The 2,519-nt window shown below is 37.3% G+C and overlaps 1 protein-coding gene across 1 annotated transcript in view; it reads right to left on the bottom strand.

Moving 5' to 3' along the window:
* Positions 1-2,519, bottom strand: part of LOC106461657 (natterin-4-like) — an 8,342-nt gene that overhangs the window by 1,066 nt on the left and 4,757 nt on the right. The window contains exon 2 of the mRNA XM_013921503.2: positions 774-985. Coding sequence (XP_013776957.1) covers positions 774-985 — 212 coding nt within the window. The remainder of the gene's footprint in view (positions 1-773; positions 986-2,519) is intronic.

Here is a 2,519-nt window from a genome sequence, read left to right as displayed (position 1 = left end):
GTAGTAAAGTTAAGTTGTAAATAGTCAACGTTAGTTTTACTTTAACTTTAACCCTTTACCCTACTACTTATAGTAGTATATATATATATATATATATATATATATATATATATATATAAAAATTCTTAAATTTGGTTTATTTTGAAGCTATGTTCTAGATTTTCATGACATCACATTTATGCATGCTCCCCCCAAACTTGATGTTGAAGCATCGCTGCTAGAACAATTTAGATTTAAGGGTAGTGAAGGCAATTTACAATCTTCTTCTAACCCGATCAACAGGTGCGCAGCTTCCCTACAGTTTTAGCCATTAGATGGTTCTGCACACCCAGCACTCCTAGTTCTTGCACCTTTAAGGTTATACGCCCTCTAACTAACGTCCGCACTAAGAACATTCGGAATAGACAGAAACAATATGCAATTTTCCTATACTTAACATTCACAGCAGGTCATGTTCTTCTCCCTTAAATATGTCGAGCTTATAAAGGCGAAAACCTTATTTCCACTATTTTATAGACCTAATAATTCGTGATAGTCTTAACCGTGGGCAGGATTTAGGACAAAATTGGACGGAGGGGGGGGGGAAATATCGTGTGTATACTCTACATGGATAAAGTGTGAGCAAGTGCTCCCTGCACCCTTTCAAGTAATCCCGCCCGTGGCCTTAAAACTCAAATATTTGTAATCATAAAATCGTTCACTGGAGGGTATATCTATAACAAACAATAATGCAAGATATGTGCACTTTCTTACTAACAAATATCATCTTATACCTGGTATTCGCGATGACTGTGTTCTTCTCCTCCCCAGGGTATATAAACACATTCATGGGATGGATGAAGTTTGCCTGGAATATTATCACCTCCGTGATGGGCTCTGGCGACGTAAATGGTTTCTCCAGAGTCTTCTCCGCCCGGTACTGCACCATTAGGCACTTGTCCTCCTTCAGCATAAACCCATTCAGCGGCAGACTTGTACTGGGTAGCTGAATAACGAAATATTTGAAAGATATTACTTAAATATTCTGAAGTCTTTACACAACTGTTTCACAATAAAAGTTTAATATATATTTATTTAAGAAGGACTTTCTACTCTTGTATGCACAGGACAAGAACAGAATTCTTTTACTTCTGAATAGGCCAGAGAGATTTCCGATTTACTGCATAAATTCAGGCAAACCGTTAGAGTGCAGCACATAAGAATAGAATGATGTAGTTGTCACATAGCATTTGAAACATTTATAGGAGAAAAACCTAGAAGTCATGGCATGAGCAATCTTTATATGATTGCAAGGTTTGGCAAGTTTACGATTTTGATTAACAATAATGCTATACTGTAGTTGCTCAGCCTTGATACGCATCCGATTATCGTTTTCAAATGGAGGACCTACTTTAATATTTTAACGACACGTCATGAAGACTTGGGTTAAACTGCTAAGTCAGAGATCCACATGGGATTCAGGCACAACATTTTCATTTTGAACTACTAACCAAACAATAGGAAGGGTGCCATAGTCAAGGTTTGTTAGTCAATTTGAACTAAGTAATTGGATGAATTTTATTATTATTATTTTTTTTTTTAAGTCCCCCACAACCAAAAGTGTAGAGAAAGTCCAACGGCGTCACGTTTAGAACCTTGGGCCTTTTGATCGTGTCCTCGAGTCTTCATATTGTTACGTCTCTGGGTCGTTTGTTAATTTCCCGTAAAAATTCTGTCCAAAGAACTTCAGCGATACAAGTCCTTTCTTAAATAAAACTAGTCTATTCTTTCTCAATACAACTTTGCAATACACGGTCATTTTAACTTAAACACACGCTATAATTCACAACGATTCACGCACGTTACTTCCGACTCGACTATCAGTCTCGATATCTCCCTATCTGCCATTATCCTCTCTCCGCTTTATTTGCCGGGCTTATATATATTAAAATAGAGGGCGTCTGGCAAACACTCGAGCTTTCATGATCCTTCTAGAAAATCATGACGTGTTACCAGGGTCACGTGACTTCCGCTGTCGTAACACTATTTTAATGAAAAGCGGTTAATGTAAACATTGCAAGACTGCTACCCGAAAGGTGTACGCCAGTACTTTTTTTCTACACAAAGAAGTCAAACGATTTGTATTAAAGTTTTGTATATTTAACAATAATTCAGAAGGTAGCGAGCCTTTTTTAAAGTTTGAAGACAAATATACAGAATCAACGGACATGCTTATGTAGCGTACGTCATTTCTAAACATTTTCTTCGTGCTTCAAGAACCTTGAAAGCAACATACCACAAGTGTTCGTCAGCTTTAGCATTTCAAAACAGTGCTTTTGTTTTGTTTGCTCTCATGTTCAAACACCCCGCTAAAAATCGGAGTTCGATAGCTGCGATGTACAGAGCATAGATAGGTCTCTGTATAGCGTTGTTCTTAACAGAAAAACAAAAAAGTGCTCGTGTTTAAAACGGATGTGGAAGTTTAATGCACAAGATTTTGAATAAAAGATGAAACCACGGTGAGATACACACACACACAC

The sequence above is a fragment of the Limulus polyphemus genome, unplaced genomic scaffold, assembly GCF_000517525.1.
Source record: "Limulus polyphemus unplaced genomic scaffold, Limulus_polyphemus-2.1.2 Scaffold1005, whole genome shotgun sequence".
NCBI lineage: Eukaryota > Metazoa > Arthropoda > Merostomata > Xiphosura > Limulidae > Limulus > Limulus polyphemus.
The sequence above is the reverse complement of the archived record's forward strand: the minus strand, read 5'-3'. Positions and strand labels throughout refer to the sequence as shown.